Source organism: Cyprinus carpio, chromosome B22 (genome assembly GCF_018340385.1).
Source record: "Cyprinus carpio isolate SPL01 chromosome B22, ASM1834038v1, whole genome shotgun sequence".
Classification (NCBI taxonomy): domain Eukaryota; kingdom Metazoa; phylum Chordata; class Actinopteri; order Cypriniformes; family Cyprinidae; genus Cyprinus; species Cyprinus carpio.
In genome coordinates, this window is record NC_056618.1 from 23,169,800 (window position 1) to 23,182,634 (window position 12,835).

Genomic DNA, 12,835 nt, shown 5'->3' on the forward strand with positions numbered 1-12,835 from the left:
TGAAAATGCTAACAGCTTCAAAAACAGTATCATAGCTATTGAACGCTTTCTTATGATTTTAAATCTGTATTTAACCTCAAAATGATCTCAAAGTAAGTCTGATTTTGTGGTGGCTGTGCTCTAAAATTAAATTATTGTAATTAATATAACCATAGTGATAAACAGCGAGCCTTTCCCGTCATTAAGAAAACGAACATGATGACTATCAGAACAATTGACTGTTTGAACTGGTTCACTGAACCGAAACAAATCGAGTCGATTCGTCGAGATGACTCGCACTTCCAAACTCTTGCACAGGAGCTGCTGAGTGTTCGGATGAGGCTGCTGCTGCTGCTGCTGCTCTCTGTTGGTGAATCTTCATTAGTACACGTCGGAAGAAAGGCTTAACTCTCATATATACGACTTAATTAAAATTTGGTACGTTTTAACATAATGTAATATAATAATCCCAAAAGTGTTGTTTTCACTGTTAGGTTGTTCCTACAAAATATTAATTAATGAAAAATAACAATAATGTTTAATGAATCTTTAGTGAATTATCCTTTTGTATTAAATGAAGCAGTGTGCACATATAATAAATAACAAATATTATTTCTTTGTGTGTGTACATATATAGAGTGTTTATAATATAAATAGTATTATGAGAATTATTCATATTATTATATCGATGTTGATTTTACAGTTTTCCTGGGCAATCATTATATAAAATATTTCAAGCTCACTTCAGGGTTATTATAGTTAACTAAAAATAAAACCATAAAAATACTTGAAATAAAATAAACATTAATTAAAATAATAATCATTTTTTAAAACATTTACTTATTTTATTCCAGCTAACTGCCAAAGCAACATTTTTATATTTTTTATTTAATTTACCTTTATGTACTCAAATGACTAAAACTGAAATAAAAATGTATTAAAAATAATAATAAAGCCATATATAAATATATATAAAAAAACATATAAAAACTAATTCAAAAATAGTAAAATATATAAATATATATATATATATTAAAAAAACGCCACAAAATTACTAATACTTTACCTGAATGAAAATGATAAATATGAAAATAAAAACTAATTCAAAAATAGTAAAATAGTAAAATAATCAAAACAAAAAACTATAATAATACTTTAATCTTTTTGCGTTTATTAAGAAATTTTACACTTGGACAACATGTTTAGTTCTAAATAAATGTGCATATTTTAATTTGAAAGCAGAGGGGTATAGTTAAAGGAGCGGGGGTCTCTCTCCAGACTGATTCTGGCCACTGATGATGCTCTCAGGAGGGGTTGCACGCCAAATGCATCAGGTCCGTTCTTTCCTCAAGAAGGGTTTCTGAACAAACCATCATTAGTCCATGAGACGACATCACAGATACCCAGCGGTCAGTCGGAGAGAATGAAGAGGGGCGGCAGGGCAGCGTGCAGTAATTTGACAGTCAGCTAATGATGCTCCTTAGAGATATTTAGGCAGATCCTTCTCCACCACCTAAAAGAGAAATATTTAATAAAAAATATATGTTGTGTGCCAGAGTCACTGTGATAATTAGATGCTGTAGCTAATCTTAAACATGACCTAGTTTATGACTCAGATGAAAATACAATCAAAGATTAATACAACTTACGCTTGGATCCGATAATGGGGAGTATCTCTTCACAACCTGGCCTTCACGGTTAATAAGGAACTGAAAAGAAAACGCAAAAATTGATAGCAAATTAAACTATTTTAATCAAACTAATAATTGCTAAGTAGGTATTCAGATTTAAAATACAAGATTTAATTCATAATATGTTTTAAATGAGCATAATTCAAAGGGAAAATGCACAAACCTTAGTGAAATTCCATTTGATGCCACTGTAATGGAATAAAAACAACAGTCAATAGATATTTAAACAAGTTTTTTTTAGAGTGCAGCTCTATTAAAGGTATAGTTCACCCAAAAAAATGAAAATTCTATCACATTTCATTATACTCATGTCAAATTCAAACTTGCATGACTCTCTTTCTTCTGTTGAAGATACAAGAAGATCATTCTGAAGAATGCTGGTAGCCAAACAGTTTCTGTTCCCATTACCTTTCATTACATGGACAATAAAACAATGGGAGTCAATGGGAACAGAAACTGTCTGGTTACCAACATTCTTATATACAACATCTTAAGATATAAGAATATCTTATTTTAAGTTCCACAGAAGATTGAGTTACATACGTTTCATTTTTGGCTGGACTATCCATTGAATCTATTTAGTCGATATCAAACAAGCATTTATTTCCACAGAATTTACAAGTCAACTAAGTTAAATTATTTGGCAACCCACTTTCCAAAGATTCCTCTCCCATTAGGTTGTTCCTTCAGCCACTTCCACAGAGGGTGTGCGGAGTCACCGTTCACATCAATCTTACTGAACATATCAAACTGCGCGTTGTAAGAGTTGGCGAATTCCTTGATTTGGGAATTTGTTCCTGGTTCCTGAACAAAAACGTATTATTAGATCACTGTATTAATGAGCTTTAAGAGCATTAAAAATGTTTTTTGTCCCCATACCTGATGTCCAAACTGGTTGGATGGGAAGGCCAGGATGCTTAAACCCCTCTCAGTGTACTTGGCGTGCATTTCTGCAAACTGAGAGTAGTTTACCGGGGTTTTGCCTCACTTTGAGGCAACATTAGTGATGATGACAACTCTTCCCCTAAAGTGTACAGCAAATTAGATTTTGTTAGAGTTACAAACTGATTGACACTAATGCCATGATGCCTCACACAATCATATTGTATGACTGTAACACATTACCAGACTTATGCAGAAATATGTGAATAAACGAATAAAAACAAAATCGTCTCAAAATATGGAACATGTTTGATATCCTCTGATTGGATAGAATCATAGTCTGTGCCCATCATACATTACACAATTTTCTGTGAAATCTATGGTTTCTGCCACTTAAAAATAATCATGCTTCGGTAAATCATAATTGTGACATAAAACGTTGAAATTATGAGATACTCACAGTTATGAGATTAAAAGTCAACATTATGACTTAAAAATGAGATAAAGTCAAAATTCTGAGATAAAGCCATAACTAAGACAAAAATTTTAAACTATGACATGCTAAATTATAAGATTATGAGTCCTAACTGAGTGCAAAAAATCTAATTTATAAAATACTCTAAGTCATCATTATGAGATAAAAAGTCAAATTTGAGATAAAGTCATAATTTTGATATACATGGTCAAATTATGAGACAAAAAGTTCAGTAAAGATAAAATAAATAAGATAAAGTTGCAAATCTGACATATATGGCTAAAATAAGACAAAAAGATAATCATGACAGGTAAAGAAAAGTGTCTTAATTATGACTTTGTTAGATTTGATATTTTATCTCAATAGTTTTTTGTAATAATTTAATTTTTTCTCATTTCTGTCCATTATAGTCTAGTACGTAATTATTACGTTTTATATCATAATTCTACTTTTTATGCTATTAATATCATAATTTTGCCTTTTGTCTTTTCATGCCATAAGTAAGACCTAGCATGTCATCTACATTTTTTTTAAATGACTTACTATGTCATAATTATGACTTTTTATCTCATAATTATGATTCGCCAACGTTGTTGTGGAAATGGGCTTCCACAGAAATATGTCGACTCCGACAGCCCAAAATCTGCAGACAAAATCTTTTACTAACTAGCATTGACTCCTGTAGACTGCAAGTCCACTGTGCTGTTCTTCATACCTGAACAAACAGGTTTCATGACATGCTGATTTCTATCTCTCACCTGTATTTTTCCAAGGAAACTTCATTGCCGTCTATATCCGTGGCACTGAACTCATAAATGGATTTGGCCGACTGCCAGTCCTCTAGCTGTGCAGACTAAAAAAAAATAAAAACATGCTGCTGTAAACAAATAGGAGTGATTTGAATACATACACACACAAAAACAATAAGAACTCTGTAAGTAATCCTTCAAACAAATATCAGATACAAATCTTTATATTTAAATTCCACACGCAACTGAAAAAAAAAAAAAAACGGAAAGCTATTCACACATTTTAAATATTGGGCTTTTAACAGCATTTCTTACCATTGTCTGCAACACTAAGGAGAAAACGACAGCGGACCCTAAGAGACGCATGACTGCCTTTCAGTACTAACTACTGAAACAGCAGGCAGCGCATTAGATCAAATCCTCTTAAAGTGCAGAATCCTCCAGAACACTGAAAACCCCGCTTATATATGTAGGGCTCCAAATTAATATTAACTGGATTCCAAGGCTGCTTCTTCCTCATAGGTTGATTTTTTTTTGCTGACTACAGGTTTAAGGCTTGTCTGCGTGTGGGGTATTTGACTGTAACTCCTACTGAGGTCAAAGGTCACTGGGTGACGCTCTTACACAACTGAGAAAGCTCATAGCTTGATGTGCGTGTTTGCACTCGGTCCACATATCAGATAAGTCGCTGATGATTGCATTATATAAATGTTACTGCTTCTAAAGTGGACTAGAATAACAAGCACGTGATATTTCATTTGGATATTGATAAGGCATTGCCTTCAGGAATAGATTCATGCCATAAAAACATTATGAAATGAAATAATAGGCTACCAACAAATGAAACGATGTTTTGACTCACACTAACTGCAATAAGATAGTCATGATGAATATATACCAAGTCATAATTCAGAGCGAAAAAGTTTGAATTATGAAATGCTAAGTCATTATTATGAGATGAAGCCAATATTAATGACATAAAAATTGTCACAGTAAGTCATAATTAAGAGAGAAAGTCAAAATTATAATAAATGTAAAGCTATTATTATGGCATAAAGGTTTGAAATTGAGAACATTTTGAGCCAAGTCATTATTTTTTTGTCATAAATTTGAATTCTTTTTATCTCAATTGATTTGTCGTCATAATTTCATTTAGTTTTGTATCATAATTTGACTTTTTAAGCCATAATTTCAATTTAATGTCATAATTAGCTGTCTTAGTAGTATTTGGGCATTTGTTCATGCCATTTTTGGACACATTTTATATATCAAAACACCATAAATAGGAGAATTTTATAAGTGATCCTTTTGTAAAATATATGTAATGAATGCGAAAATAAAAGAGATCCAATACATGTTTCAAAGAAAACAATGTCTATTACTAAACAGATCTTATGAAACCAAATTTCTTGTAATGTATGCAACAACAACAACAATACAAAGATTTAAAAAAAAAAATTATTACATTGTGATTATGATTATTGTTGTTGCGCATTATTTATATAGGCTCACGTTAACGGGAAAAGTGAACTACTGTTATGGAAGAATGAGACAAAAAGACTAAAGACCAAAGACCTAAATACACTGAAACTAGAGCTCATCTTGCACAATAGGGCTGATTGTGTAAACTGGTGATAAAACATTTGCAAAACCCCCGTAATTATGCAGCACATAACCTCAAAACGTCACCAGATTACGTAATATGACTCGGATTTGCAAGTGAAAGTATTTAACTTTACAGTACCATTGCACCAATGATCCCACTGCTCGATAAAGCCCCGAACAGCAAAAAACGATGCATAAAGGCCATATTTTATCTTCTCGCTTTGCAAAGTCCAGCAGAGATACCCAACTCTTCAATGAACACTTCCTTTGAGTCGGTTCTTTTCAGTGAATCAGTTGAACCGGTAGACAGAGCGATTCGTTCATGAAATGAACCCCACGATTCGTAATGACATATGAAATTATATATTAATATATTAATAAAACGTATGTGTCTTCATGCTTTATTTGAAGGTTTTAAAGAATGTAATATATGCTCTAAATATAAGAGACGAGAAAAGAATCACTGAATCTTTTTGTGAATCGATTCTTTGACACGAACTGTTCGAGAGAACCAAATCTGCTGAAATCGTACGCACTTCCTTTCCACATGAAATTCCAATAAGATAATCGGAACTGTTTCGAGAACGTTACACAGCCTCCTCCCCCCAATTCCTTGTTTGTTTTCAAACGAAATCAATAAAGATGATTTTAATTAGGTTAAGATTATTTGTAATTTATTAACCACCCATTTTAAATGTGCATTCATTTTAACTAATATCGACACAGCACATTTTATTCGTTAAAAACGGATAGCAAATCTTATACATTTACAAAAATATATATATATTATATATATTATTTTGTATATCCGAAATCAAACGTACGCACTGTGGCGTAACGTATGACGTCATATACACGCGCCCGGCAGCACCGGGACCCAAACGTGGAGTAAAAGGATCGAATAAGCGGTCTGTTTTTAATCGTAATATTTTCCTCTTTTTAACGCGATATGGATGACGAGGAAGAGACATACAGGCTATGGAAAATTAGAAAAACTATAATGCAGGTAAATTAAAGGCCATATGACTTGTTTACATGCCGCGAGACAGTTTATTGTGACGTTTATTCGGATCCGCAGGAGTATCGTGATCTCCTAACACTGTACGCATCCAGATAACAGAAATACGCTATTATGTCCTTGTAATATCTATCTTTATGTTTCAGCTCTGTCACGATCGTGGTTATTTGGTGACGCAAGATGAACTGGACCAGACTCTCGATGAGTTCAGAAACCAGTTCGGAGACAAACCCAGCGAGGGTCGACCGCGACGCACCGATCTCACGGTCCTGGTGGCGCACAACGACGATCCCACCGACCAGATGTTTGTGTTCTTCCCTGGTACGAAGCGCCTGTTGAACCCGCCCGTTACGAACGGCCGAGGAACGCTTGATTGATCATATCTACCTGCTCTTGCTTTCAGAGGAACCAAAGGTCGGCATCAAGACCATAAAGATGTACTGCCAGCGTATGCAAGAAGAAAACATCACCAGGGCCATCATTGTAGTCCAGATGGGCATGACGCCCTCCGCCAAACAGGTGACGCAAGCATATAAACACTTACATTTAGAGGAGCGTTAACTATTAAAGCGTTTCAATTACGTGTTTGTCTCTTAAATTTCAGTCTCTGGTAGACATGGCGCCCAAGTACATACTTGAGCAGTTTCTTCAGCAGGAGCTTCTAATCAACATCACCGAACACGAGGTGAGGAAGATGCGTTTAAACTAAACACACTGTTTACAATATTCAAACGATAACAATATCAACGTTCTCGCGCCAACTGACAATAAGAGCACTTCAGGTGAGTCTTCTGCAGCGCTAAATGCGCAGCTTCTTAAAGTCAGGCTGATTCTGATTGGCTGTCAGTGTTTTTATAGTACAGTCAAACCAAAAATGTAGATACCAGATATAAATTTTGAGATAGCACAAAGTCACTTTTACGGACTTTTAAATTAAATGTTCCCTCCTGGTGGAATAACCTGCCCAACTCAATCAGAGCAGCTGAGTCCTTAGCCATCTTCAAGAATCGGCTTAAAACACATCTCTTCCATCTTTATTTGACCCTCTAACTTTTTCACTCACTATTCTAATTCTATAAAAAAAAATAAAAAATCTAACTACCTTTCTAATTCTTTTGTATTCTATCTATTTTCTTTTCATTTATTATACAATTATAAAAAAGACCTCTAACACTAGCTTGCTCTATTCTTTTTCTATTTTATCTGTTTTCTTTTTATTGATTATATTATTTAAAAGCCCTGTGCTACGTATACTGTGTTTAGGCTAACTGAGACTTGTTATAGCACTTATATATCATTGCTCTATTATCATTTTATAGAAATTAATCTAGGGATATGCCGGTATCAAATCTTCCTGTTGCGATTAATTGATCATGTTTTGTCACGGTATGCAGTATTATCATGGTATTGAAATTAAGTTTTCAAAAAAGTGGTCATAATACAGAAAAACAGGGTTAAATAACTTTTTTCTTATAACAAAATAACTGAAACATTTAAATACAATAAAGCAATACAAAAAATATATTTAAAGTTAAAGTTTTACACAGATTAAAGTGCAAAAAGAACTATAAAGACCCATAGGTATCACTTTACAATAAGACCTCATTAGTTAACCTTAGTTAATGCATGCTAACATTCACAATGAGAAATAGCTACATTTGCTACAGAAGTTACTAATCTTTGTTAAAAAATTCAAGTCTTAGTTTATGTTAGCTCATTAAATAAAGTTGCAACTTTCGATTTTAACAATGTGTTATTAAATATTGGAATACCTAAGATTAATGAATGTTCAGAAGATTTTTTCATTGGCAGTTTGTTAACTAATGAAGCCCTAATGTAAAGTGTTAATGAACAATAAAGAATCAAAACACTTTGAAACAATATCTAGGGCATGTTGTAGTCCAGATTAAAATGGAAAAACATTTATGGAAATATATAAATATTATTTTATATTATTTAAATGTTAGCAGCTGCTCAACTGCTTTTTTTCAGGGGGTTTCCAGGGTAAGGGCTGCATTTTTCTGCAGTTTAGCGCCATCTGTTGTCAGAGAGTGAATGTGCTTTCATCAGCGCGTCTCTCACATGTTTCCCCATGTGCTTCTCATGCGTGCTTGTTTACATCAGAGCGCACATGCGTCTTTAAAGCAGCATACAGCGGTGTTGTGCATTTTAACCAGTTGATGGGAAAAGTGTTCTTAAAATGCATTCCAAATTCTGAATAATTTGTAACATATAATTATTCTCGGTATTTAGAAATGCCCATGAGAACAATATCGTGCATATTCATTACCGCGATATATCGCATTACTGAATATCGGCACATGTCTAGCTTCCATTGTCCTCATTTGTAGTCGCTTTGGATAAAAGCGTCTGCTAAATGACTAAATGTAAATATATATATATATATATATATATATATCTATATATATATATAATTATTATTATTTATTTTATTTTATTTTTTTAACTGGTGGTTGCAGGACACTATAGCTCATTTATGCAAGTGAGGATAGCAAAATAAAGTAAACCGTGACACATTATAACCCAAAATTCTTTTTACAGTTTACTTCTGGTAAAATTGATTAAAATTTGGGACCAGAAATTATTCAGACACTTTGACCTGACCATGTTTTGTTCAAGTGTTTGTCTTTAATTGCTAATGTGACCTTTCTACACCACAGATTGAACAAAATTAGGCACTGCTTGGTAATTGGTCGACCTAAAGTGGTATGATCTATTTGTGTACTTAAATGGAACTATTTTATATGATTCATTACATACCTTTCTGTCAAAGTTATCTGACATTATCAGGATGAATTTGTCACAGTTCAACTCTTGAGTCTTGTTATATTTTATTACCATTTTCTAAACAGTAGCGAATAAACTGTGTGACAATGTGCGAAATGTTGAAGGTGTCCCCGAATACATTTTGGTTGGACTATAAATCAGCTAAAAGTAAAATCGTTCAGATTCCAGCGTCGTTGTCGTCGATAGATATAAAGTTTTTGTAATCGTTCTATTTCTGTGAGAATATATGGTGGTCCACATTAAAACTATACTTAGGAATATCATTCCTATGACTTTAAGAACGATTTTTTTTTCCTCCACTGATTAACGATAAAAACACTAACAGCCAATCAGAATCCACCCGAGTTCGTGCCTTTAAAGAGACAGACGAAATAACTGAAGTGTGCTCTTATAATATCATTATGGTGTGAGTGTTGTAGCTATCTTATAAAACCCAAAACGCACTGCATGATTTTCGGCTGTCCCAGATAACAAGACATTGTGAAACAATCCTCCCAACCAATCGTCCTACCTATTACAAACAACTATTCCTTCCTCTCACTCATAGATAAATCATTTCTTTGTTCGATTCCCAGGGAACATGCACGATAAAAAAAAACATGCATGGTAAAAAAAAATAATAGCCTGAAGTCGCTTTGGATAAAAGCGTCTGCGAAATGCATAAATGTAAATGTACAGTGAGAGAGGTTCGAAGACAGCCGTTGTCAGTCTTGTGACCAAAGACAGCCTACGGTTCAGCATGATCATCTCACAGTGTGTTTGCTGCTACGATCCACGTTTACTGACCAGCCAATAAAAACGCGACATGAAATCATGGCGCTGAAACATAAAACTCAAGCTCTTATCCCTTCCTCTTGCACTGCTTCCTTTTTTCAGCACACATTAAAAAAACTACAACTGCTAAAGTGTGATTTATCCTGCTCTTATTGTTCACCACTAGTGCATGCTGATGACGTTTATTCTTGTATAGTAACGTGCGTCGTATCGTACAGTCTACACACACGTCGCACCCGAGTTTATTAGATCCATGATGCACAGTGTGACATGCAGTGATCTTATAGGATTGCTAAAATCATGCAGTGTCTCGGGCTTAAAGCGTTTTAGATTTTTATCGACTTATCATTTGGCCATTTACACCAAGATGCTAATATTGCACATTAATGTTTTAGTGTAATTTGCACAATAATAATGTGTTTTAATTTCTTTCAGCTTGTTCCAGAGCACATAGTCATGACTAAAGAGGAAGTGACAGAGTTGCTGGCGCGGTAGTATCCTTTGAGTTTTGGTTGGAGTTTATAGCACGGTCATGTTACTAACAATGATACTGTCATAGTTTTTATTCAGATTTTCAACGTGTTTTTTTTTTTTTTTTTTTTTCAATTAGGGCTGCACGATAATGGTTAAACTGTTAATCATGATTGTTTTGATTAAAATTATAATCACAATTATTAATAACGATTATTCTATCAAAAGGGTAAATGCAATAACATTTCAGGTGTCCTTTGACCAACCTCCACTGACTGTACACTGACTTCATTCAACCAACTCTAATAATGCAGAACTGATGGCTGTGGTTAGTGTTTTGTCATTTGTATTCATATTAGATTTTAGTAAATATTTTGCTCTGAGATCGTTAATACACACTGAAAACTAACATTGTCAAGCAGTTTTCAACTGATTAACATTATGAAAACTGGTAAAAACTTTAGAAACTCTTAACATTACTTCCAACAGTTCCTGTTTATGTACATTTTTCCCCCATTGTATTGCCACAGGTAGCAATTTAAGCGCATTTGTCTTAAACACAATAGATCCATTATTCAAACTCGGTGAACGTTTGATCATGGCAGATTAGGTTACACAGACAGCACAAATGGCTTGTAAAACACACACACACACACAGGTTGTATGACACTTTCATGTAAGCAGAATATCGCTGAACTCCAGCTCATGTATGTTTTCATATCATCAGCGCTTGTTCTGCCATCAGTGAGCACCCGCACAGGGTTGCCAGATTGCACAGATTAAGTAAAACACCAGGCACAAAAAGGAGAAAATCTCTGTTTTGGGACTTGAAGCTCTTAACATCTGGCAACCAGAAGCATGAACGCTAGCGAAGACCTGTTGGCAATGCAAGATAACGCAAATGCCAAATTAAAAACATGTTTACAGGATAAATAACGAGCCGGCCAATATCGTAACGATTATTTTTATTTAATCGAGAAAGGTGGATATCGTTACAGAGATTAAAATACGATTAATCGTGCAGCCCTAATTTCAATTTTAGTCAAGTTAAATGAAAATGAGAAATCTTGACTTGGCAACTAACATTTTTTAATATTTTATTTCAGTTGAAGGGATTAACACAAATGAAAACTGTCACCATTTACGCACCCCTCTAGTCGTTCTAAACCTGTATGAGTTTCTTTCTTCTGTTGAACACGAAGAAGATATTTTGAAGAATTGGTAACCAAACAGCTGACGGTAGCCATTGACTTGCATAGTATGGTGGGAAAGAAATACCTCGCAAGTGAATGCCTGTGTTTATTTTAGGCAATGTTTTTCATGTTTGTTTGTTTTTTTAGTTCACTGTAATAACCCTGCTTTATTGGATTCAGTTGGATGGTTTACTGTAGTAGTTGGTACTTTAGATTGGTTAGTTTAGCCTTAACCAGCTCCTCTCCAGTAAACTAAAGGAAAGCCAGCTTCCCAGAATTCAAGCCGGGGATCCTGTTGCCCGTTACTTTGGCTTAAAGAGAGGCCAGGTAGGAACTCTGTGTATTTTCTTCTTATTTTGACATCTCTAAAACTCTGTAGTTTGAGCATTTGAGTGTTCAAGTAACTTGTTCTTCAGGTTGTTAAGATCATCAGACCGAGTGAAACTGCTGGACGGTACATCACATACAGACTGGTCCAGTAATGCTCGTGAAGTCAGTATTTCTGTTTATTAGGAGAATTTGTATAGCAACAACAATAACTAAAATCCAACACAAAAAAAAAAAAACCAATACTCAACCACAAAACAAATAAAAAGTCTATGGGGCAGTCACAAGCCTCCCGGTTTCCATCCAAAATATCTTACATTAATTTGTTTTCTTAATGTATTTAGTTTTTAAGTGTCATTTTAATTCCTTAACTAAAAAAAAAAAAATCTGTATTCTTTAATGTTAATATTTTAAAGGAATTACTGATATTTGTTTCATCTTTTGTTTGACAGATTGAAACTTTCTCTAACTGCTGAGAGTGAACATGGGCTGAATTTTGTCTTCCCCTTTTTTTTTTAAACTAATAAATATGATTTTGCTATTCTGTCTCTCAGTGTGTCCTTTTAGTTGACAACGTTCCATATTAAAAACACTTAGTTTGGTCCCAAATGAGCTGTGAACACAAGCCTCAAAACATGAAAGTAAAGAAAGCGCGAGCACTCACCTTTTTCTTTCTGAAAGCCATTGTTGTGATGAGGGGGAAGAAGAAAGGGAAGATGACAGAAGTGTGCAAACCAAACTAACCAACCAAACACTACACAGCAACAACAACGTCATCCTCATTGGCTACCATGTTGTCTGATAACATGCATTTATAGCTATCTGATTTGCATGTAACCGGGACATTAGTTTGCATTAGCTGT

At 34.2% G+C, this 12,835-nt stretch overlaps 2 protein-coding genes across 3 annotated transcripts; one reads left to right on the top strand and one right to left on the bottom strand.

Moving 5' to 3' along the window:
• Positions 1 to 1,130: 1,130 nt before the first annotated feature.
• Positions 1,131 to 5,653, bottom strand: LOC109071199 (phospholipid hydroperoxide glutathione peroxidase-like). Of its 2 annotated transcripts, none has more exons than XM_042749846.1 (7): positions 5,521 to 5,653; positions 3,786 to 3,880; positions 2,550 to 2,694; positions 2,323 to 2,474; positions 1,834 to 1,858; positions 1,629 to 1,688; positions 1,131 to 1,492 (listed from the first exon to the last, which is right to left on the bottom strand). In XM_042749846.1, exons 1-7 carry the CDS (start codon positions 5,584 to 5,586, stop codon positions 1,460 to 1,462), a joined length of 576 nt encoding a protein of 191 aa, XP_042605780.1. In that variant the 5' UTR covers positions 5,587 to 5,653; the 3' UTR covers positions 1,131 to 1,459. The 2 variants fall into 2 exon arrangements, with proteins under 2 accessions (XP_042605780.1, XP_042605781.1); XM_042749847.1 differs by lacking the exon at positions 5,521 to 5,653 and adding an exon at positions 4,092 to 4,253.
• A 571-nt stretch (positions 5,654 to 6,224) lies between these two features.
• Positions 6,225 to 12,513, top strand: LOC109071198 (DNA-directed RNA polymerases I, II, and III subunit RPABC1). Its single transcript, XM_019087673.2, has 8 exons — positions 6,225 to 6,387; positions 6,546 to 6,720; positions 6,803 to 6,918; positions 7,004 to 7,084; positions 10,417 to 10,475; positions 11,894 to 11,972; positions 12,062 to 12,137; positions 12,425 to 12,513. The coding sequence occupies exons 1-7, from the start codon at positions 6,331 to 6,333 to the stop codon at positions 12,125 to 12,127; spliced, it is 633 nt and encodes a 210-aa protein (XP_018943218.1). The 5' UTR covers positions 6,225 to 6,330; the 3' UTR covers positions 12,128 to 12,137; positions 12,425 to 12,513.
• The last annotated feature ends 322 nt before the right edge of the window (positions 12,514 to 12,835 follow it).

Coding starts and splice junctions, on each gene's coding strand:
- LOC109071198 (XM_019087673.2), top strand. CDS start 6,331: ATGGATGACGAGGAAGAGACATACAGGCTATGGAAAATTAGAAAAACT. Junction 6,388..6,545: donor TTAGAAAAACTATAATGCAG/GTAAATTAAAGG, acceptor TTTATGTTTCAG/CTCTGTCACGATCGTGGTTA. Junction 10,476..11,893: donor ACAGAGTTGCTGGCGCGGTA/GTATCCTTTGAG, acceptor GCTCCTCTCCAG/TAAACTAAAGGAAAGCCAGC.